General features: G+C 47.5%; 2 protein-coding genes across 3 annotated transcripts in view; one reads left to right on the top strand and one right to left on the bottom strand.

The window, feature by feature from the left end:
* The window catches only part of LOC131709736 (uncharacterized), an 11,086-nt gene extending 1,707 nt beyond the window's left edge, over positions 1-9,379 (top strand). The window contains exons 2-9 of one of the 2 annotated variants that reach the window (XM_059012538.1): positions 1-172; positions 596-758; positions 1,368-1,402; positions 2,875-3,047; positions 3,313-5,891; positions 6,852-7,038; positions 7,560-7,678; positions 9,160-9,379. The exon at positions 1-172 is cut by the window's left edge and continues 32 nt beyond it. In XM_059012538.1, coding sequence (XP_058868521.1) covers positions 36-172; positions 596-758; positions 1,368-1,402; positions 2,875-3,047; positions 3,313-5,891; positions 6,852-7,038; positions 7,560-7,678; positions 9,160-9,168 — 3,402 coding nt within the window. In that variant the 5' untranslated portion in view covers positions 1-35 and the 3' untranslated portion in view covers positions 9,169-9,379. Of the gene's footprint in view, positions 173-595; positions 759-1,367; positions 1,403-2,874; positions 3,048-3,312; positions 5,892-6,851; positions 7,039-7,556; positions 7,679-9,159 lie in introns of both variants that reach the window. The other variant, XM_059012537.1, reaches the window with a different exon arrangement.
* Positions 9,380-14,504: 5,125 nt separating this feature from the next.
* Positions 14,505-20,660, bottom strand: LOC117398958 (transmembrane protein 265-like). The gene is made up of 3 exons (XM_033998053.3): positions 20,290-20,660; positions 15,624-15,847; positions 14,505-15,122 (listed from the first exon to the last, which is right to left on the bottom strand). Exons 2-3 carry the CDS (start codon positions 15,810-15,812, stop codon positions 14,964-14,966), a joined length of 348 nt encoding a protein of 115 aa, XP_033853944.3. The 5' UTR covers positions 15,813-15,847; positions 20,290-20,660; the 3' UTR covers positions 14,505-14,963.
* Positions 20,661-22,531: the final 1,871 nt, after the last annotated feature.

Raw genomic sequence — 22,531 nt, 5'->3', positions numbered from 1 at the left:
AGAGAGAGAGGAAAGGGGGAGAGATTGTACCCCAAATGGAAGTTGGGGGGGGTGCTTGCCCCCTCACCCAGCCCTCCCCAGACCTCACCACCCCACCAGAATGGGATTCGAACCCGGGGCCCAAACCTGCCTTCAAGCATTCCTATCGCAGACAGAGACTCATTGTATACAGGTGAGAGGACGGGCTGCATGTCCCATAATCCCTTTTAGTAAACTCACTGTGGCAGGGCTGTGCAGCTGACACCCATGACCATCGTGAACACAGCGGGGCTGCATTAAGACATGCTAAGAGATGTGGAAGCCAGTGGCTAGCGTTCACACTAGAAGTCTTTTCCATCGTCTTCCAACTCTCCCCAGAAATCAGACGGGGGTCGCTGGTGTCAACTGGTCTGATTTCACCCGTTCAGAGTGAATTCAGAAACAGCTGCTCGGGTTTGTGACCCACACAAACCCAAGCAGCTGTTTCTGAATTCACTCTGAACGGGTGAAATCAGCCCGATCGACACCAGCTGCCCTTGAGAAAAAAAAAAAAAGATGTGTGTATATATATATTCATTCCTTCTTTTCCCTCCTCTCTCTTCTTCCTTCGTTCCAGGTCTTCGGAAGAAGGGGTGATGGAGACCAGTAAGGAGGAGAGGAAGAGAAGGAGCAGCCCAAGACTTCGACAGGAGACGGAGAGAGGGAACGAGAGAGGGGGAGAGGGAGAGATTCAGCAGCCGTTGTTGCGAGAGAGAAAGAAAAGACGAGCACTGGAGGGGGTGTGTGTCTGTCTGTCTGTCTGTCTGTCTGTCTGTCTGTCTCACACACACACACATTACACTGATGAAGGCACTAGAGCCCAAACGCTGGTCTGCTTGACTCAGTTTAGTTTCAGTAACGCTGATGAAGGCACTAGAGCCCAAACGCTGGTCTGCTTGACTCAGTTTAGTTTCAGTAACACTGATGAAGGCACTAGAGCCCAAACGCTGGTCTGCTTGACTCAGTTTAGTATCAGTAACGCTGATGAAGGCACTAGAGCCCAAACGCTGGTCTGCTTGACTCAGTTTAGTTTCAGTAACGCTGATGAAGGCACTAGAGCCCAAACGCTGGTCTGCTTGACTCAGTTTAGTTTCAATAACACTGATGAAGACACTAGAGCCCAAACGCTGGTCTGCTTGACTCAGTTTAGTTTCAGTAACGCTGATGAAGGCACTAGAGCCCAAACGCTGGTCTGCTTGACTCAGTTTAGTTTCAATAACGCTGATGAAGGCACTAGAGACCAAACGCTGGTCTGCTTGACTCAGTTTAGTTTCAGTAACGCTGATGAAGTCTGTTTTATCTATCTATCTATAAACTTACCTTATAATGTTGTTGTGTTTTTTTTTTAGAAAATACATTCTGTGGAGCAATCCATCGAACCTAAGTGAGTACTAAAGAGAACTGCGTTGAATATACAAATGATTCAGACAGCCCCCCTGAGTTTCAATAGCCATAGTTTTATATATTATACTGGACTGTGGCTCCAGCAATGATTCAGACAGCCCCCCCTGAGTTTCAATAGCCATAGTTTTATATATTATACTGGACTGTGGCTCCAGCAATGATTCAGACAGCCCCCCTGAGTTTCAATAGCCATAGTTTTATATATTATACTGGACTGTGGCTCCAGCAATGATTCAGACAGCCCCCTGAGTTTCAATAGCCATAGTTTTATATATTATACTGGACTGTGGCTCCTGCAATGATTCAGACAGCCCCCTGAGTTTCAATAGCCATAGTTTTATATATTATACTGGACTGTGGCTCCAGCAATGATTCAGACAGCCCCCCTGAGTTTCAATAGCCATAGTTTTATATATTATACTGGACTGTGGCTCCAGCAATGATTCAGACAGCCCCCCTGAGTTTCAATAGCTATAGTTTTATATATTATACTGGACTGTGGCTCCAGCAATGATTCAGACAGCCCCCCTGAGTTTCAATAGCCATAGTTTTATATATTATACTGGACTGTGGCTCCAGCAATGATTCAGACAGCCCCCCCTGAGTTTCAGTAGCCATAGTTTTATATATTATACTGGACTGTGGCTCCAGCAATGATTCAGACAGCCCCCCCTGAGTTTCAATAGCCATAGTTTTATATATTATACTGGACTGTGGCTCCAGCAATGATTCAGACAGCCCCCCTGAGTTTCAATAGCTATAGTTTTATATATTATACTGGACTGTGGCTCCTGCAATGATTCAGACAGCCCCCCTGAGTTTCAATAGCCATAGTTTTATATATTATACTGGACTGTGGCTCCAGCAATGATTCAGACAGTCCCCCTGAGTTTCAATAGCCATAGTTTTATATATTTTACTGGACTGTGGCTCCAGCAATGATTCAGACAGCCCCCCTGAGTTTCAATAGCCATAGTTTTATATATTTTACTGGACTGTGGCTCCAGCAATGATTCAGACAGCCCCCCTGAGTTTCAATAGTCATAGTTTTATATATTATACTGGACTGTGGCTCCAGCAATGATTCAGACAGCCCCCCTGAGTTTCAATAGCCATAGTTTTATATATTATACTGGACTGTGGCTCCAGCAATGATTCAGACAGCCCCCCTGAGTTTCAATAGCCATAGTTTTATATATTATACTGGACTGTGGCTCCAGCAATGATTCAGACAGCCCCCCTGAGTTTCAATAGCCATAGTTTTATATATTATACTGGACTGTGGCTCCAGCAATGATTCAGACAGCCCCCCTGAGTTTCAATAGCCATAGTTTTATATATTATACTGGACTGTGGCTCCAGCAATGATTCAGACAGCCCCCCCTGAGTTTCATTAGCCGTTTTATAGACAGTGAGTTTCAAGAAGTTTAATTTCTGTTTATCGTTCTGCAGGTGTAAGGTTCAGAAGAATTCGCAACCTGAGAATACACAAGCGCCAGGCGACCAATCGGGGGGCAGGTTGAACAAGGGGGCGGGGCTGGACATCTCTAAAACACTCAACAGCGAATCGGAAAGTAGCAGAGAGGAGGGGCAAGAGTCAGAGAGCCAATCGGGGAGAAGCTTGGGTGAGGTCATTTAATTGAAATGAAGCAGGTGGAACAAGTATTTTAAAAAAGTATGCATATAATTAATAATTAGGTGATGTTCCAATTAGGGTGCATTTTGATTGTGGAAGTTACTGAAAAACTAAAGCAATACCTAAATAATAATAATCTTTTTTTTTTTTCTGGTTCTCCTCCTTCCTCTCCCTCTCTCCTCTTGTTTTCCCTCCTCTCTCTCCCTCCCTTGTCACACCCCTCCCACTCTGTCTCTCTCTATGTCTCTCCTCAGCTGTGATTGGTGGCTGTGACCCCCAGGCCCCACCCCCTGCCCTGCTGAAGGGCTGGGTGATTGGTCCCCTCTTCCAGTCACTCCGGTCCAAGATGGCGAGCTTCACGGAGATTGTAATGTCACCGACCCGGCTCTTCAGAACCGGCGAGCTGATGGAGAGAGGAGGAGGAGGAGGAGGAGGAGGGGAGGAGGAGAGAGCAGCAGAAGAGGAAGATAGAGGGAGGAGCCCTCTAGAGGCGGAGGAGGAACGGAGAGAGTTGAGAGACTGGCAGACAGGCGCTGGACTGACAGGCGGAGTGGAAATTGCGACAGACGTAGACGTGTTTGAAAAATGGAGACAGGAAACTAGGTCTGCGCGGGTGGTGCTTGAGAGAGACTCTGTGACAGCAGGGCAGGGCAGCGAGAGAGGCTCCAGATCACCCGATGGGTTTGGGGCGCGGTTTAGGGAACCAGCGACGCCGGGATCGTGTTCTAGGTCGGCGGAGAAGACGAAAGAGGGCGATGGACTGGGTTCTAGATTAGCGGAGAATTTCGAAGAGGGGGTCCAATTGGGTTCTCGACCGCCCTTGAGATCTCCAGGAGAGGATCGGTGGGCGGGTTCCGGATCTCCAGCCAAACCCGACGGTGCCGCCAGACGGCGTTCTAGATCGCAGAGGGGATCGTCTGAAACCGCGGGTCTCGCGGAAGCCTTCGGTGACAACGGCGCAAGTTCTAGAGAGGAAGAATCTCAAAGGTCTCCTGTTCTAGATCGCTGTCTAGGCAGTTCTAGATGGCCCAGTAAATGTAGGGGCGCTCATACTTCTGGAGTGGGTTCTGCAGGTAGAAGGACGGGTTCTGTAACGCCATTAAGGTGTGAAATCAACTTGGGTACAAGAATGCCCATTCAGTCAGCGGGGGCTAGACTGAGGGGCTCTAGAACACTTGAGCAATCTATAGAGGAGGAGGAGGAGTTTGGACCACCCACGGAAATGCCAGTGCGATCTGTGGGGTTTGAACTGAAATCCACAGAACGTGCGCAGGGTTCTAGAAAACACCGGAGATCGCGGCAGGTGTACGAAACTGGTTCTGGAACGCCCACTAAAACGCTGGAGCGCAGATTGCTGCGTCCCAGAGCACTTTTACACGCCTCTGGAGTTCAGATGAGTTCTAGAGCATTTAGTATGAAAATGGAAGAGTCCAAGCTGTGTTCTAGACAACTTTTCAAATCTGCAGCGTCGGAGAGATTAGGCGCCAGTTCCAAAAGTCAGGAGGTTAGACAGGGTTCCAGAGTGCCTGTCGACTCGTCGGAGCCAGCACCGGTTCTAGAGGCACCTAGGCTGTTGTCGGAAGCTCAGCCTGATTGTAGAAAGTCTCAGAGATCTGCAGAAAAAACAGGCCTTCCTGTCCTGAATGCACTCGAAGGAGAATGTTCTAGATCGGACCTTGTTAAAATCCCTCGCAGTGGACATTCTAGAACGCCTACAGAATCCAGTGGAACGAGAAATATAATAAAGGAGGTGCAAACTCAACTGCGTTCCGGATCGCCTAATAACCCCACAAACGGAGAAGCAGCAGGTTCTAGACTGCACACAAAATGTGCCAAGCCCATGAAAGAAGCGGTGGTCAGACTGGGCTCTAGGTGCAGGAGTGGGAGCGTTTCTAAAGCGGATACCCGTCCGCGTTCTAGGCGTTCTGGATTAGCTTTGAGAGCCCGTGACGGGGAGGGGGGAGCAGGGAGACGGCGTGAGATCCCGCCACTGCGCTCCGGAAACGAAATGGAAATCTGCATCCGGGAGAAAGTTTGCGAGGGGCGGGGAACAAGCGGGATGAGCTGGGGCAAAGACCTGGGGTCTGAGCTGGAAGTCGCGAGGAAACGCTCTAGAACCCGCGCCAGGCTGCGGGACGAGAACGAGGGGGAGGGAACAGATAAGAGGACCAGGCTGAGGCAGCTCGGAACCACGAGGGGGGCCAAGACACCCAAACTGGACGCCGATCTAGAACCGGAGGAGGAGGAGGAGGAGGAGGAGGAGGAGGAGAGAGAGAGGGAGGGAATCTACAAAAACAGAAAGCGACCTAGAGGAGGAGGAGTCAATCATGGGACCCCGACCCGAGAGGACCCTGTTCAGGGAGGTACGACCCCCGAAACTAAACCCCCACGCCTCCTGAGGAGCCACTCCTGCCCCGACATCCCCTCCTGCCCCGCGGACACCCCCTGCCCCGCCCCCCCCTCCCCCGCGCTCCTCCCCTCGGTTCCCCAGACAGCGGCGACACACAGTCTGCAGCCTGGAGCCAGAGAGGGAGCGGGAGATCGCCCCCTTGTGTCTGCGCAAGGAAGTCTTCCCAGGGTCCTCCTCCTCTTCGTCCTCCTCCTCCTCCTCCTCGTCCCGCTGCTCCCCCCTCTTCTTCTCCACGCTGGCTTCCTGCTTCTTGTCCAGCCCGTTGGCCTTCCTGTCCAGACGTCACCACGGCGACAACCACCGGGGAGGAGGGGGAGGGGGCAGCGATGTCACTTCCTCTTCCAGCTCCTCCCCCCGCTTCCCTTTTCCCCGAGCCGCTTCCTGTTCCCAAGGAGTCAGGCGGACCACCTCGTCCCATCACAGGTAACCCCGCCTTCCTCTCCCTCCCTCCTCCCTCCCTCCTTCCTCTCCCTCCCTCCCTCCCTCCTTCCCTCCCTCCCTCCTTCCTTCCTCTCCCTCCTTCCTTCCTCTCCCTCCTTCCTCTCCCTCCTTCCCTCCTTCCTTCCTTCCTCTCCCTCTGTGCAGCGGGAGTCTGACTGTATTTCCAGCCCTGTGATGATAACCCACAGTATCAGAGCCTCCTTTTATTTGTGCTTCAAACATTTCCATGAAAAAAAAAAAAAAAAGTGTTTTCTGAAAAATGTTCCATTTTGAGTATCTTCAGAAAGCAGTATTCGGACTGTGGCTGTGAATGCGCTCTCTCTCTCTCTCTCTCCCTCTCTCTCTCTCTCCCCCGCTCTCTCTCGTTCTCTGTCTCTCTCCCTCCCTCCTCTCTCTCTCCCTCTCCCTCCTCTCTCTCTCGCTCTCTGTCTAATTGATCAGTGTGATTTCCTAGGGTCTCTCTCTGTCCTGTCTCTCTCTCTCCCCCGCTCTCTCTCGTTCTCTCTCTCTCTCTCTCTCTCTCTCTCTGTCTAATTGATCAGTTTGATTTCCTAGGGTCTCTCTCTGTCCTGTCTCTCTCTCTCTCTCCCCCGCTCTCTCGTTCTCTCTCTCTCTCTCTCTCTCTCTCCTGTCTCTCTTTCTCTCCCCCGTTCTCTCGTTCTCTGTCTCTCTCTTTCTCTCTATCTCTCTCTCTCTCTCGTTCTCTCTCTCTCTTCTCTCTCTCTCCTCTCTCTCTCTCCCCCGCTCTCTCTCGTTCTCTGTCTCTCTCTCTCTCTTTCTGTCTCTATCTCTCTCTCTCTCTCTCTTTCTCTCTCGCTCTCTGTCTAATTGATCAGTGTGATTTCCTAGGGTCTCTGTCTGTGGTGTAACTGCACAGTGTGTGAATGAGTGACCAGTTTCGATTTAAACCCGACTCAATGTATGTGTCCCGTTCCTCCTCAGTCCCCAGCGCCTGGAGCAGAGTGGGGGGAGGGGCTTGGACCTCAAACCCAGAGTCCTCACCACGAGAGGAGAGGAGGAGGAGGAGGAGGAGGAGGAGGGAGAGGGGGAAGGAGAGCAGCCCTTCTCCGTGGAGCTGGGAGAGGGAGAGGGAGAGAGGCCGCTGTCAGACTCCAACATCAAGATCAAGGTAAAGAAAAACACCCGACCAGCACTTACTTTAGCAGCTGCTGTATAATCTAATGTTTTAAAGGCTACTTCCTGCTTTTAAAAGTTTTACTAAACAAATTCACAAAGTTATGAAATGGCGCCGCACAAACCTATTAGTGGATCGTCCGGACGGATCTCTCCTCAGAAGTCAGGTGCTGACAATCAGACGGGGGTCGCTGGTGTAGATCGGGCTGATTGTCACCCGTTCAGAGTGAATTCAGAAACAGCTGCTCGGGTTTGTGTGGGTCGCTGCTTTTTCTTCAGACTCTGCGGAGAACAGCGACCCACACAAACCCGAGCAGCTGTTTCTGAATCCACTCTGAACGGGTGAAATCAGCCCGATCGACACCAGCCGCCCTCGTCTGATTATCAGCCCCTGATTTCTGCGGAGAGATCCGTCTGAATAATTGGTTTGTGCAGAACTAAAATGTAAATTTATATTTTTCTCTAAATGGCCTTTTTCGCTCTGCTTTATTTTTCTCTCACTCTCTCATTCAGCAGTCAGAGTGTCCAGGGGAAGGGGGGGCAAAGGGGGGCAAAGTGTCCCGAATCAGAATCCGAAAAACACCCCCCAAGCCTCCCACCAACCTGACCCCCATGGGCCTGCCCAAACCAGTCAGGTAGCGACCCTCCCCCCCCCCCACGATTCTGTGTGTGTGTGTGTTTCTGGGTGTGTGTGGTTTGTCTGGGTGTGTGTGGTTTGTCTGGGTGTGTGTGGTTTGTCTGGGTGTGTGTGGTTTGTCTGGGTGTGTGTGTGTTTGTCTGGGTGTGTGTGTGTTTCTGGGTGTGTGTGTGTTGTCTGGGTGTGTGGTTTTTCTGGGTGTGTGTGGTTTGTCTGGGTGTGTGTGTTTCTGGGTGTGTGTGTTTCTGGGTGTGTGTGGTTTGTCTGGGTGTGTGTGGTTTTTCTGGGTGTGTGTGGTTTGTCTGGGTGTGTGTGTTTCTGGGTGTGTGTGGTTTGTCTGGGTGTGTGTGGTTTTTCTGGGTGTGTGTGTTTCTGGGTGTGTGTGGTTTGTCTGGGTGTGTGTGTTTCTGGGTGTGTGTGTTTCTGGGTGTGTGTGGTTTGTCTGGGTGTGTGTGGTTTGTCTGGGTGTGTGTGGTTTGTCTGGGTGTGTGTGTTTCTGGGTGTGTGTGGTTTGTCTGGGTGTGTGTGGTTTGTCTGGGTGTGTGTGGTTTGTCTGGGTGTGTGTGGTTTTTCTGGGTGTGTGTGGTTTGTCTGGGTGTGTGTGTTTCTGGGTGTGTGTGGTTTGTCTGGGTGTGTGTGTTTCTGTGTGTGTGGTTTTTCTGGGTCTGTGTGGTTTGTCTGGGTGTGTGTGTTTCTGTGTGTGTGTGGTTTGTCTGGGTGTGTGTGTTTCTGTGTGTGTGGTTTTTCTGGGTCTGTGTGGTTTGTCTGGGTGTGTGTGTTTCTGTGTGTGTGGTTTTTCTGGGTGTGTGCGAGACCTCTTTTATAAAATGATGTAATTTCTGCAATGTCTTCTCCCCCCCTCCTAACTCTCCCTCTCTCTCTCCTCTCTCTCTCCTCTCTCTCTCTCCCCTCTCTCCCTCCCCTCCTCTCTCCCTCTCTCTCCCCTCCCCTCCTCTCTCTCCTCTCTCTCTCCCCTCTCTCTCCTCCCCTTCTCTCTCTCTCTCCCTCTCTCTCTCCCCTCCCCTCCTCTCCCCTCCTCTCTCTCTCTCCCCTCTCCCCTCCCCTCCTCTCCTCTCTCTCTCTCCCCCTCCTCTCTCTCTCTCCTCTCTCCCCCTCCTCTCTCTCTCCTCTCTCTCTCCCCTCTCTCCTCTCCTCTCTCTCTCTCTCTCTCCCCCTCCCCTCCCCTCCTCTCTCCTCTCTCTCTCCCCCCTCCCCTCCCCTCCTCTCTCCTCTCTCCCCCCTCCTCTCTCCCTCCTCTCTCCTCTCTCTCTCCCCCCCTCCCCTCCCCTCCTCTCTCCTCTCTCTCTCCCCCCCTCCCCTCCCCTCCTCTCTCCTCTCTCCCCCCTCCTCTCTCCCTCCTCTCTCTCTCCCCCCCTCCCCTCCCCTCCTCTCTCCTCTCTCCCCCTCTCTCTCTCCCCCCCTCCCCTCCCCTCCCCTCCTCTCCTCTCTCTCTCCCCCTCCTCTCTCCCTCTCTCTCAGGTTGAATAAGAAGCAGTTCACTCTTGAGGAGATTTACACCAACAAGAACTTCAGGATGCCCCCCGAGGGGTGAGTGACTCTCTTCTTAATTCCTTACTTTTTTTTTCTTCCTCGTTTTTAAACCTGCACTCAAATGTCATTGTCTTTGTGTGTTTCCCTTCTCTCCTCCCCCCTCCTCTTCCTAAACCTCTCCTCTCCTCCCCCTCTCTTCCTAACCTCTCTCCTCTCTGCCCCTCTCTCTATTCTCCTCCTGTCTTCCTAACCTGTCTCCCCTTTTCTCCTCTCCTCTCCCATCCCTCTCTACCCTCCCTCCTCTATCTCTCTACCCTCCCTCCTCTCTCCTCTCCCCTCCTCTCTCTTCTCCTCTCCTCTCCTCTCCCCTCTCCTCTCTCGTCTCTCTCCCCTCTCTCCTCTCCCTCTGTCTCCGCCTCTCTCTCCTCTCCCTTTGTCTCTCTCTCCTCTCTCCTCCCCTCCTCTCTCCTCTCCTCTCCTGTCTCTCCCTCTCTTCTCCTCTCTGTCTCTCCTCTCTCCCCTCTCTCCTCTCCTCTCCTCTCTCGTCTCCTCTCCCCCCTCTCTCTCTCCCCCCTCTCTCTCTCTCCTCTCTCCTCTCCCCTCTCTCCTCCCCTCTCTCCTCTCCTCCCCTCTCTCTCCCCTCTCTCGTCTCCTCTTCTCTCCTCTCCTCTCTCTTCTCCTCTCTCTCTCCTCTCTCCTCTTCTCTCGTCTCCTCCTCTCTCCTCTCCTCTCTCGTCTCCTCTCTCCTCTCTCTCTCTCCCCTCTCTCTCGCCTCTCGTCTCCTCTCCTCTCCCCTCTCTCGTCTCCTCTTCTCTCCTCTCCTCTCTCTCTCCTCTCCCCTCTCTCCTCTCCTCTCCTCTCCTCTCCTCTCTCCTCTCCTCTCTCTCCCTCTCTTCTCTCTGTCTCTCCTCTCCCCTCTCCCCTCTCCTCCCCTCTCTCGTCTCCTCTCCTCTCTCTCTCTCTCTCTCCTCCCCTCTCTCGTCTCCTCTCCCCCCCCCTCTCTCTCTCCTCCCCTCTCTCTCTCTCCTCCCCTCTCTTCTCTCCTCTCCTCTCTCGTCTCCTCTCCCCTCTCTCCTCTCCCCTCTCTCCTCCCCTCTCTCTCTCTCCTCCCCTCTCTCCTCTCCTCCCCTCTCTCCTCCCTTCTCTCCTCTCCTCTCCTCTCCTCTCCTCTCTCCTCTCCCCCTCTCTCTCTCCTCCCCTCTCTCCTCTCCTCTCCTCTCTCTCTCTCCTCCCCTCTCTCCTCCCCTCTCTCCTCCACTCTCTCTCCTCACCTCTCTCCTCTCCTCTCCCTCTCCTCTCTCCACTCTCCTCTCTTCCTCTCCTCTCCCCCCTCTCCTCTCTCCTCTCCTCTCTGTCTCTCCTCTCCCTCTCCTCTCTCTCTCCTTGCTCTCGTCACTCTCCTCCTCTTCTCTCCTCTCCGTCTCCTCTCCCCCCTCTCCTCTCCTCCCCCTCTCTCCTCCCTCCCCTCTCTCCTCTCCCTCTCTCCTCCTCTCCTCCTCCTCTCCTCCCTCTCTCCTCCCCTCTCTCTCCCCTCTCTCCTCTCCTCTCTCCTCTCCTCCCCTCCTCCCTCCCCTCCTCTCCTCCCCTCTCTCCTCTCCTCTCCTCTCCTCTCCTCTCCTCAGCCGGGTTGGAGACGATCTTCGAGGTCCCTGTCTCCAGCAGGTGTGGGTCTCTCTCTCTCATCAGCCAGCGCAGGAAGAAGAGGCTCCTGGAATTCCCAGACCCTGGGGCGCCACGGAAACAGCGGCGGGGAGGGGGCGGGGGCCAGGAAGGGGGCGGGGTCTGCCAGCCGGACCCGCAGGGGCAAGGGGGCCGGAGCCAATGAGAAAGCCACGCCCCCCCCTGGGGCAACTGGACTCTTTGCTACGTGCCAGGCTGAGGAACTCGAAGCTTGGATCTCATTGGACGAAACGGGAGGAGGGGGGCGGGGCAGGGGAGGGTTTAGTAAAGTGATTTATTAATAATAATAATATTAATAATAATAACAGTTAAAATAATAACAATTATACAAACCTGTCTGTGGTGAGTATTTCTGAAGAAACTTTAAATATTGTTAAACTGAATGTTTTTAAACTGGGTTTTTGTAAGTTCTGCATATATTAAAGGAGCGCTGACCATCTTTAAAATCCATTCTCTCACCTCTTATTAGCTTTATTACACAGGATCACTGGCCCCTCCCTTTAAAGGAGCGCTGACCATCTTTAAAATCATTCTCTCACCTCTTATTAGCTTTATTAACAGGATCACTGGCCCCCTCCCTTTTAAAACAATAAGTCTTAGAAATATCATCGCACATCCATTTATTGTGTTGCTAATAAGAGGTAAGAGAATAGATTTTAAAGATGGTTAGCGCTCCTTTTTAGATTTGTTTTTAAATAAAACATTTTTCCATGTTTCGGTGTTTCAATCTGGTCTTTTTGAATGTAGTAGTGAAAGTCGGTGTGTGTGTGTGTGTCTGTGTGTGTGTGGTGTGTGTGGACAGTTTACTGCTGTAAAGAAGTTTGTGGAATTAAAATGTAATTATGCTGATTTTTTTTGTTTTGTCGTTGTACAAAATACTGTTTTGAGAATGTACTTGTGGAACATTTTTGATATTAAAAATTTTGAATGAAAAAAATAAAATGTGAATGCTTTTTGTATTTATTTATTTATTTTGGGTTAGCTTCTCTTTCTGATATAATCTAACAATTTATTCCCAGGAAGTTCATCCAGAACTTCAAAAACACTCAATCAGAAACTCTAGTGCCTTCATCAGTGTTATTAAACTAAACTGAGTCAAGCAGACCAGCGTTTGGGGCTCTAGTGCCTTCATCAGCGTTATTGAAACTAAACTGAGTCAAGCAGACCAGCGTTTGGGCTCTAGCGCCTTCATCAGGCGTTACTGAAACTAAACTGAGTCAAGCAGACCAGCGTTTGGGCTCTAGCGCCTTCATCAGCGTTATTGAAACTAAACCTGAGTCAAGCAGACCAGCGTTTGGGCTCTAGTGCCTTCATCAGTGTTATTGAAACTAAACTGAGTCAAGCAGACCAGCGTTTGGGCTCTAGTGCCTTCATCAGTGTTATTGAAACTAAACTGAGTCAAGCAGACCAGCGTTTTGGGCTCTAGTGCCTTCATCAGCGTTACTGATACTAAACTGAGTCAAGCAGACCAGCGTTTGGGCTCTAGTGCCTTCATCAGTGTTACTGAAACTAAACTGAGTCAAGCAGACCAGCGTTTGGGCTCTAGTGCCTTCATCAGCGTTACTGAAACTAAACTGAGTCAAGCAGACCAGCGTTTGGGCTCTAGTGCCTTCATCAGCGTTACTGAAACTAAACTGAGTCAAGCAGACCAGCGTTTGGGCTCTAGCGCCTTCATCAGCGTTATTGAAACATAAACTGAGTCAAGCAGACCAGCGTTTGGGACTCTAGTGCCTTCATCAGCGTTATTGAAACTAAACTGAGTCAAGCAGACCAGCGTTTGGGCTCTAGTGCCTTCATCAGTGATACTGAAACTAAAACTGAGTCAAGCAGACCAGCGTTTGGGCTCTAGTGCCTTCATCAGTGTTACTGAAACTAAACTGAGTCAAGCAGACCAGCGTTTGGGCTCTAGTGCCTTCATCAGCGTTACTGAAACTAAATGAGTCAAGCTGAGTCAAGCAGACCAGCGTTTGGGCTCTAGTGCCTTCATCAGCGTTACTGAAACTAAACTGAGTCAAGCAGACCAGCGTTTGGGCTCTAGCGCCTTCATCAGCGTTATTGAAACTAAACTGAGTCAAGCAGACCAGCGTTTGGGCTCTAGTGCCTTCATCAGCGTTATTGAAACTAAACTGAGTCAAGCAGACCAGCGTTTGGGCTCTAGTGCCTTCATCAGCGTTATTGAAACTAAACTGAGTCAAGCAGACCAGCGTTTGGGCTCCAGTGCCTTCATCAGCGTTACTGAAACTAAACTGAGTCAAGCAGACCAGCGTTTGGGCTCTAGTGCCTTCATCAGCGTTACTGAAACTAAACTGAGTCAAGCAGACCAGCATTTGGGCTCTAGTGCCTTCATCAGTGTTACTGAAACTAAACTGAGTCAAGCAGACCAGCGTTTGGGCTCTAGTGCCTTCATCAGCGTTACTGAAACTAAACTGAGTCAAGCAGACCAGCGTTTGGGCTCTAGTGCCTTCATCAGCGTTACTGAAACTAAACTGAGTCAAGCAGACCAGCGTTTGGGCTCTAGCGCCTTCATCAGCGTTATTGAAACTAAACTGAGTCAAGCAGACCAGCGTTTGGGCTCCAGTGCCTTCATCAGCGTTATTGAAACTAAACTGAGTCAAGCAGACCAGCGTTTGGGCTCTAGTGCCTTCATCAGCGTTATTGAAACTAAACTGAGTCAAGCAGACCAGCGTTTGGGCTCCAGTGCCTTCATCAGCGTTACTGAAACTAAACTGAGTCAAGCAGACCAGCGTTTGGGCTCTAGTGCCTTCATCAGCGTTATTGAAACTAAACTGAGTCAAGCAGACCAGCGTTTGGGCTCTAGTGCCTTCATCAGCGTTATTGAAACTAAACTGAGTCAAGCAGACCAGCGTTTGGGCTCTAGTGCCTTCATCAGCGTTACTGAAACTAAACTGAGTCAAGCAGACCAGCGTTTGGGCTCTAGTGCCTTTATCAGCGTTATTGAAACTAAACTGAGTCAAGCAGACCAGCGTTTGGGCTCTAGTGCCAGTGATCATGTTAATAAAGCTAATAAGAGGTGAGAGAATGGATTTTAAAGATGGTCAGCGCTCCTTTAAAGGGAGGGGCCGGTGATCATGTTAATAAAGCTAATAAGAGGTGAGAGAATGGATTTTAAAGATGGTCAGCGCTCCTTTAAAGGGAGGGGCCAGTGATCATATTAATAAAGCTAATAAGAGGTGAGAGAATGGATTTTAAAGATGGTCAGCGCTCCTTTAAAGGGAGGGGCCAGTGATCATATTAATAAAGCTAATAAGAGGTGAGAGAATGGATTTTAAAGATGGTCAGCGCTCATACTAAATCACTGTATATATGTGTAATAGAAGCATATGATCAGTAGATGGCGATACATTCAAAGGAATATTTAGAGAGGCCAGTCTTAGTGGTAGGAGTAGTGGAGGGTCTGTCTGTCTGTCTGTCTATCTGTCTGTCTTTTAAAGTGCACAGTCACAGGAAACAGACATCAAGAAGGATAACATTTTTAGTCTAAAGCAGAATACTAATGTGAGGCTTTAATATGAAACAAACAAAAGTGATTTTATTAATAGTTCTCGAATTGACTGTTTGACATACAAATAATTTACAATATATATATATATATATATATATATATATATATATATATATATATATATGTACATTTAAACAAGAAAAAGGAAAAAAGTGCCTTAAAGATATACAAAATGAAAATAAAACAAGTTGGAAATTTAAAAAACAAATAAATAAATAAATACATTATTTTTCTAGTAGGTTCGTAATACGCTTCTAAAATGCCCACTGAGTTAGGCAAGAATAATATATATTCACTGATGTGTGCAAAATTTGATACATTTGGGCATTCTGACCTGTCAATCATTTTTCAATGGTGATTAGCATTATTACTGTAAGGATGGGAATCAGACTCCTGCTGCACAGCAGTGCGATCCAGTCCTGGTTTCACTAGGAGTTTAATAATCAGACACACTGGGGCTGATTAATGATGGATTAAGACTCCTGTTGCGTGGACGCTTCACCCATTCAGTGTTCAGTGTCTGGATCCCCCCTGGTTTGGCAGTAACATGGTTCCCTTGGTCAGTTAGTCACTTTGTGAGTGTCCTGGCTCAATCCGCGATGGTCAGCAGGTATGACACCAGCGCCATCAGCAGTGGGACCAGCACAAGCAGCCCAATAAACACGAAGATGGACAGGATACTCAACCGCCGGGCCTTCGAGGCAAAGAGGTCAGCCTGCTCCGGGTCATAGGAGCGTCTTTCACTGGCCTGAGAGAGAGAGGAGGGGAGGGGAGGGGAGGGGGAGGAGGGGAGGGGGGAGGGGAGAGGAGATGAGGCGAGAGGAAAGGAGGGGAGAGGAGAGGAGGGGAGGGGAGGGGAGAGGAGGGGAGAGGGGGAGGAGGGGAGAGAGAGAGGGAGGAGGGGAGAGAGAGAGGGGAGAGAGAGAGGGGAGGGTTAATCTAGACACAAACACACACACACACATACACACATACACAGACACACACACAGACACACAGACAGACACACACACACACAGACACACACACAGACACACACACAGACAGACACACACACACAGACAGACACACACACATACACAGACACACACACACATACACAGACACACACACAGACACACACATACACAGACACACACACAGACAGACACACACACAGAGACACACACACACATACACAGACACACACAGACAGACACACACGCACACACATAGACACACACACACACACGCACACACACACACACACCTTGACTGAGCTGATCACAGCTAGGACCCCGATGCAGGAGATACCACAGATCACACTGGCGATGGAGAGGGTCCGGTACTCCTTGTGCGGGGGGCGTGGCCTCGCCACTGACCCCTCCACTGAACCCGGCGTCATCGCCAGGGGTGTGGCTTCACTCCCATTGCAGACCTGTCCGTTTGTGAGCTCCATTCACAGCACTGCCCCCTTCTGGAGAAAACTGGGAACTGCGACAAATAGAGAAATGAGGTTTTAATTTTATTGCTGGTCCCAGTGGTTAGAGAAAAGGGGTCTTGATACCAGGAGGTTCAAATCCCGGCTCAGCCACTGACTCCCTGTGTGTGTGTGTGCGTGTGTGTGTGTGTGTGTGTGTGTGACCCTGAGCAAGTTACTTCACCTCCTAGTACTCCGTCCTTCGGATGAGATGTAAATTATTATTATTATTATTATTATTATTATTATTATTATTATTATTATTAATAATAATAATAATAATAATAATAATAATAATAATAATAATAATGCAATTCAAAGCGATTCTATGCAAACCAATGCAAATTGACTTTGTGATATATTTAAAACATACTGGCCTTCGTGCAATTGAATATGTTGGACTTCAACACAACTTACCTCCATTTACAGCAGTTCAAAAAACACTGCAAATCTCAATGCAGTGCCTTGTAATTCAAATCAAAGCACTGCAATGCTCAACCAGAATTCAATGCAAAGTCAGACGAGCGCCTTGCAAACGAATGCAATTCAATTGTGCTCAGTGCAGTTCCACTCAGTCCAATTCAGTTCAGCTCAGTATAGTTCAATGCAACACAGTTCAATGCTATACAATGGATTTCAATGGATTTCAGTGTATTTCAGTGGATTTAAATGGGTTTCAATGCAGTGGTTCAGCTCTCCATGCTATACAATGGATATCAATGGGTTTCAGTGTATTTCAATGGATTTCAATGGGTTTCAATGCAGTGATTCAGCTATACAATGGATTTCAATGGGTGTCAATGGATTTCAGTGTATTTCAATGGATTTCAATGGGTGTCAATGAATTTCAGTGTATTTCAGTGTATTTCAACGGATTTCAATGGATTTCAGTGGATTTCAACGGATTTCAATGGATTTCAATGCAGTGGTTCAGTTCTCCATGCTATACAATGGGTGTCAATGGATTTCAGTGTATTTCAATGGGTTTCAGTGTATTTCAATGGATGTCAATGGATTTCAGTGTATTTCAGTGTATTTCAATGGATTTCAATGCAGTGGTTCAGTTCTCCATGCTATACAATGGATTTCAATGGGTGTCAATGTGTTTCAGTGTATTTCAATGGATGTCAATGGATTTCAGTGTATTTCAGTGTATTTCAATGGATTTCAATGGATTTCAATGCAGTGGCTCAGTTCTCCATGCTATACAATGGATTTCAGTGTATTTCAATGGGTTTCAGTGTATTTCAATGGATGTCAATGGATTTCAGTGTATTTCAATGGATTTCAATGGATTTCAATGGATTTCAATGCAGTGGTTCAGTTCTCCATGCTATACAATGGATTTCAGTATATTTCAATGGGTTTCAATGGGTTTCAATGGGTTTCAATGGGTGTCAATGGGTTTCAGTGTATTTCAATGGGTTTCAGTGTATTTCAATGGATGTCAATGGATTTCAGTGTATTTCAGTGTATTTCAACGGATTTCAATGGATTTCAATGCAGTGGTTCAGCTCTCCATGCTATACAATGGATTTCAATGGGTGTCAATGGATGTCAATGGATTTCAGTGTATTTCAATGGGTTTCAATGGGTTTCAATGGATGTCAATGGATTTCAGTGTATTTCAGTGTATTTCAACGGATTTCAATGGATTTCAATGCAGTGGTTCAGCTCTCCATGCTATACAATGGATTTCAATGGGTGTCAATGGGTGTCAATGGATTTCAGTGTATTTCAATGGGTTTCAATGGGTTTCAATGGGTGTCAATGGATTTCAGTGTATTTCAGTGTATTTCAATGGGTTTCAGTGTATTTCAATGGGTTTCAGTGTATTTCAATGGATTTCAGTGTATTTCAATGGGTTTCAATGGGTTTCAATGGGTGTCAATGGATTTCAGTGTATTTCAGTGTATTTCAATGGGTTTCAGTGTATTTCAATGGGTTTCAATGCATTTCAATGCAGTGGTTCAGCTCACAGTGTTAGTTAGCTCAGCCCTCTCAATGCAATGCCACGCATTCCACAGCAAGTCCTTTCAGGTGAGTTTCTGGTTTCTCTATTTGCACAACAGGTAGTTCAGGTCTCCTGCATTGCGATGCGTCACACAGCTTGCATGCGGCGATATCAAAATGCACCTTGACTGAACAAACGAAGGGTTGGGCCTGAATAAACTTGCTAACCCTCCCAGTATCGTTTACCTCAAAACCGCACAGTGCATCAGAAACGAAACACACTTTGCAAACAAAAGTTTGTTTTTGGTTTTTTTTAAAAGGAGGCTCCGATACTGGGCTGGAAATACAGTCAGACTGTCCTGGTTTCACTAGGAGTTTAATAATCAGACACACCTGAGCTTGTTACCTAGACACACTGGGGGCTGATCAAGCTGGTAGTAAAACCTGGAATGGGTGACACTGCTGTGCAATAGGAGTCTGATTCCCAGCCCTTTGTAGATATATGTTAAAATGTAAGAGTGACAGACAGACAGACAGACAGACAGAGCCCCACAATCCTGTTCAGTTTGACGCTACAATATAATCCCTTCTTCTTGGTGTCTGTGTTAGTTTACTACATTCTGAAAAGAGTTTAGTTTCATTAAAGCTGCAGACAGACAGACAGACAGACAGATAGACAGAGCCCCACAATCCTGTTCAGTTTGACGCTACAATATAATCCCTTCTTCTTGGTGTCTGTGTTAGTTTACTACATTCTGAAAAGAGTTTAGTTTCATTAAAGCTGCAGACAGACAGACAGACAGACAGACAGACAGACAGACAGACAGAGCCCCACAATCCTGTTCAGTTTGACGCTACAATATAATCCCTTCTTCTTGGTGTCTGTGTTAGTTTACTACATTCTGAAAAGAGTTTAGTTTCATTAAAGCTGCAGACAGACAGACAGACAGACAGACAGAGCCCCACAATCCTGTTCAGTTTGACGCTACAATATAATCCCTTCTTCTTGGTGTCTGTGTTAGTTTACTACATTCTGAAAAGAGTTTAGTTTCATTAAAGCTGCAGACAGACAGACAGACACAGACACACAGACAGACAGACACACACACACACAGACACACACACAGACACACACACACACACACACACACACACACACACACACACACACACACAGATTCTGATCCTCTCAATAGCTTGTGACCTCCAGAAGGTCCTTATTGAGTTTCATCACAATCGGCCAGACTGTTCTCTCGAGATATGTAAAGAATTTGAGGTGTGATGAAATCCACGCTCTGGTGAGTTCACGTTCAAAATAAACCCACAAAACAAGTTCCTCAAATACAAGCTAAAGGAGAACTTGGACAGAAAGAAAAATAAGATATGAATCAAGTTTCAGTTTAAATTATTTTAAAAGAGTTCCACACCGACCATCTTTCAAATCCATTCTCTTTACTTTCTGTGTGTCTGTCTGTGTCTCTGCCTGTCTGTGTCTGTCTGTCTGTCTGTATACAGTGCCATATCTTTCTCAATGTCTACAGTTTCTTCTAGTAGATTAGTAAGAGACTGTATCTTGAGACAGACCTAGTGGAAACATTTGTCATTGAATTTACACTGAAGACGCTGAGAGAGACTTCTAGTGGAAACGTTTGCCATTGAATTTACACTGAAGACGCTGAGAAAGACTTCTAGTGGAAACGTTTGCCATTGAATTTACACTGAAGACACTGAGAAAGACTTCTAGTGGAAACGTTTGCCATTGAATTTACACTGAAGACGCTGAGAAAGACTTCTAGTGGAAACGTTTGCCATTGAATTTACACTGAAGACGCTGAGAAAGACTTCTAGTGGAAACGTTTGCCATTGAATTTACACTGAAGACGCTGAGAAAGACTTCTAGTGGAAACGTTTGCCGTTGAATTTACACTGAAGACGCTGAGAAAGACTTCTAGTGGAAACGTTTGCCATTGAATTTACACTGAAGACGCTGAGAAAGACTTCTAGTGGAAACGTTTGCCATTGAATTTACACTGAAGACGCTGAGAAAGACTTCTAGTGGAAACGTTTGCCATTGAATTTACACTGAAGACGCTGAGAAAGACTTCTAGTGGAAACGTTTGCCATTGAATTTACACTGAAGACGCTGAGAAAGACTTCTAGTGGAAACGTTTGCCATTGAATTTACACTGAAGACGCTGAGAAAGACTTCTAGTGGAAACGTTTGCCATTGAATTTACACTGAAGACACTGAGAGAGACTTCTAGTGGAAACGTTTGCCATTGAATTTACACTGAAGACTCTGAGAAAGGCTTCTAGTGGAAACGTTATTGAATTTGCTATTTCCATTCTGCTCTAATATTTTTGTATAACACAAACAAACAATACTGAATTTAAAACCATTTTGAACACTGCAACTTTTTATTATTATTATTATTATTATTATTATTATTATTATTATTATTATTATTATTATTATTATTATTATTACTTGCTCATCACTCACCTGGGATTCTTCTTAAAGAAACTGTTTGTTCTTCCTTTCTCTCTTTTCCACCTTCCCTCCTTCTTCTTCTCCTTTAAATCTTGGCTTCTTACGTTCCTTCTCTCGTCTTTCCTTTCTCTTTCTTTGCCTTTTCGATCTCCTCCCGTCCGTCCCTTTTTTTTTTATTCAGAGTCTTGTTTTGTCGCTTGCTCTTATCTCTGTCTTATTTTTGCCCTGGTGTCGTCCTCTGTTTTTGTCTTGCTTTGATCTGGTTTGTTTTTTTAATCTTTCCACTTCTCCTTCGGTTACTTTCCTTTTCTCCTCTGACACAGACAGAGCACCTTGTAACTTCACTCCCTCCCTCCCTCTCTCTCTCTCGCTCTCTCTCTCTCTCCTTCTCCACCCCCTCTTTCTCTGTTCACACAAAGAATGCACGCCCTGTAGAGATATATTTGATAACATCCGTCCCCTCTCTCCTGTAAAGTACAAGTCATTCAGTAAAACATATCTAATTTATTTCTCTCTTAAATACTGTACCAGTAAGAACATAAGAACATAAGAAAGTTTACAAACGAGAGGAGGCCCCATTCGGCCCATCTTGCTCGTTTGGTTGTTAGTAGCTTATTGATCCCAGAATCTCATCAAGCAGCTTCTTGAAGGATCCCAGGGTGTCGGCTTCAACAACATTACTGGGGAGTTGGTTCCAGACCCTCACGATTCTCTGTGTAAAAAAGTGCCTCCTATTTTCTGTTCTGAATGCCCCTTTATCTAATCTCCATTTGTGACCCCTGGTCCTTGTTTCTTTTTTCAGGTCGAAAAATTAGGTCAGTAATTCAGTAAATGTTTCATCTCAACATGTATCATCTTATTTCACACCTAAGTAGTTTGGGTTCCTCTCCCCTCTCCTCTCTCCCCTCTCCCCTCTCTCTGTACCTCAGTTTTATATCAGTTAATCTGTGGTGTGTTTGAGTGTCGGGTGTCTCCCTCTAATGGTGTTGAGAGTGTGTTTCATTCTCTCGCTCTGTACTGCAAAGAGTGCCAGAGAATGAATCACACTCTCAACATGATTAGACAAACACTCAAGAGCTACACTCTCAGCTACAAGGAGGGCTCAGCGGTTAAAGAAAAGGGGTCTTGATACCAGGAGGTTCAAATCCCGGCTGAGCCACTGACTCCCTGTGTGTGTGCGTGTGTGTGCGTGCGTGCGTGTGTGTGTGTGTGTGTGCATGTGTGTGTGTGTGTGTGACCCTGAGCAAGTCACTTCACCTCCTTGTGCTCCGTCCTTCGGATGAGACGTCAAACAAACGAGCTCCTATTGGAAGTGACTCTGCAGCAGCAGCAGCAGCAGTTGTTGATGATGCAGAGTTCACCTCCCCTAGTCTCTGTAAGTCGCTCTGGATAAAAGCATCTGCCAAATGACTCGTTAATAATAATAATAATAATAATAATAATAATAATAATAATAAGTGTAGCTGCTGTCATAAGATCCAGTGGGGTAGTGATTTATACTTATCCTCACAGCTCTGTGATTATTTACACAAGTAATAGGCAATGCAGTTAATGGTGGTATGAAACTATAAACCAATGTCTAGTCTAAAGGTGCATTGTGACTGTAGAGTTTACTCAAGGATGAGAAGGCAGCGCCTGTGTTTAATCCAGCCGTCCTTTCCCCTGCCGGTATTTCCATTGCGCGGGTGAGTCGCAGTGAGTCTCAGTGTGTGTCTCAGTGTGTGTCAGTGTGTCTCAGTGTCTCAGTGTGTATGTGTGTGTCTCAGTGTGTCTGTGTATGTGCATGTGTGTCTGTGTGTCTTTTGTGTTGCTCTGTGTCTGTGTGTGTGTAGGGAGTGTGAGTTTTTCATTATTTGTCTGTCTTTGTGCGGGGGAGGAGGGGGTTCTGTTTCGCTCTCTGACTGAAACTGTGACTCGTTCGCTCATGCCTGGAAAACTCCTTTAACATTCCCCAAAGATGAGTCAACGCACACACTCACACTCACAGACGACACACACACAAATACAGCAGGTAAAGGAGCACACACACACACACACTGACACCAGAGAGAGAGAGACACACACACACACACAAATACAGCAGGTAAAGGCGCGCACACACACACACACTGACACCAGAGAGAGAGAGACACACACACACACACAAATACAGCAGGTAAAGGCGCGCACACACACACACTGACACCAGAGAGAGAGAGACACACACACACACACAAATACAGCAGGTAAAGGCGCACACACACACTGACACCAG

The sequence above is a fragment of the Acipenser ruthenus genome, chromosome 44, assembly GCF_902713425.1.
Source record: "Acipenser ruthenus chromosome 44, fAciRut3.2 maternal haplotype, whole genome shotgun sequence".
NCBI lineage: Eukaryota > Metazoa > Chordata > Actinopteri > Acipenseriformes > Acipenseridae > Acipenser > Acipenser ruthenus.
The sequence above is the reverse complement of the archived record's forward strand: the minus strand, read 5'-3'. Positions and strand labels throughout refer to the sequence as shown.